Genomic DNA, 1,214 nt, shown 5'->3' with positions numbered 1-1,214 from the left:
ATACCATGATATAAATTTTTGGTCATACCGCCCAGCACTACTTTGAGTGTTTCTGAATCGACTCTCAATTGCATTGCCGTTGACTGATAATTAACACACACTTATAGAAAGTGTCCGAACACAGCTTATGGAAAAGGGCGTAACACTGTGTGAAATGGACTAACACACTCAACTCAAGGCTTGCAGACACACAGACCCACAGTATACAAAAAAGTCCATATTTACTCAAAAATGGGTGGCTACAGTAGAAGTGGACACTAATAATTCTACAACAACAGGGGGAATCTAATAGACTCTTTTTCAGCATATCAACTGGGGAATTTATCAAATTTCCATACGTCACATACAATTCGTGCCTGACTAAAATGTTGGGACATCCTGAGGAAAAAAAGGGGCACAACAACAAAAAAAATTTCTTCTCATCCCATCCCACAAACCCCAGCTCTCACCCTCAGCCTGTGGCGAAAAAAATCATTTCATTGGTCACTTGAGCGCTCTAGGTTTTCAATCACTCTGCTCAAGCGGATGTTTAGAAGGCGGATCTGGGTATCGAGGTGGTCGATCTTCTCCTCCAGAGTTCCAGGTCCACCCCCTTTCCACCAGTATGCTCCCACTGGTCCCGTCATGAAGTACACGGCCATGATGAAGCACAGCGGCAGCACCGCTTTCTCAGGGTCACCCTCGAATTTCTGCAGAATGTACAGGCACGAGAGGGCGAAAAGGGCCACGCGGGCCAGCCAGAAGAAACGGCCGAACATCACTTGGAGGATGTAAAAGAAACCGCTCATGAACACAGACAGGAACCAGTAAGCCACCAGCAAGGCTGCCACCAGGAGGAGAGCACGAGCAGGAGAGCTGGACACAGACGATGGGCTGAAGTAGTGCGTCAGGTTAGAGGCTAATGAGAGAGAGAGAACCGGAGGGGAAAAAGAAAACACAGACAGACAGAAATAGAAGCAGAGAGAAAGTAGGGAGAGACATGAAGGAGGTTTTAAGGACATGATTTTTGGCATCACATACAAACAGTGGAGATGTGCTATTTCAGTCATTGACGCACATAAATGCAACAATTTTGATACAGACTTACAGTCAATGCCCATAACATCAAGCAGATCCACCCACAGTTTCCACAAGGTGTCCAATAATGAATCGACTCCATAAACAAACCTCTCTGTAGTTTTTGAGAAGAACTGCAAAACATTGACAAGTTGTTG

General features: G+C 45.4%; 1 protein-coding gene across 1 annotated transcript; it reads right to left on the bottom strand.

Moving 5' to 3' along the window:
• Positions 1-6: 6 nt before the first annotated feature.
• On the bottom strand, positions 7-1,208 carry LOC107736112 (BRI3-binding protein-like; the record flags this gene model as incomplete). The annotated part of the gene is made up of 2 exons (XM_016547608.1): positions 7-898; positions 1,088-1,208. Coding segments are annotated over 2 exons (543 nt in total), but the record flags the coding sequence as incomplete, so codon positions are not given.
• Positions 1,209-1,214: the final 6 nt, after the last annotated feature.

Source organism: Sinocyclocheilus rhinocerous, unplaced genomic scaffold (assembly GCF_001515625.1).
Source record: "Sinocyclocheilus rhinocerous isolate Xijiao unplaced genomic scaffold, SAMN03320098_v1.1 C36502365, whole genome shotgun sequence".
In the NCBI taxonomy this organism is placed as follows: domain Eukaryota; kingdom Metazoa; phylum Chordata; class Actinopteri; order Cypriniformes; family Cyprinidae; genus Sinocyclocheilus; species Sinocyclocheilus rhinocerous.
The sequence above is the reverse complement of the archived record's forward strand: the minus strand, read 5'-3'. Positions and strand labels throughout refer to the sequence as shown.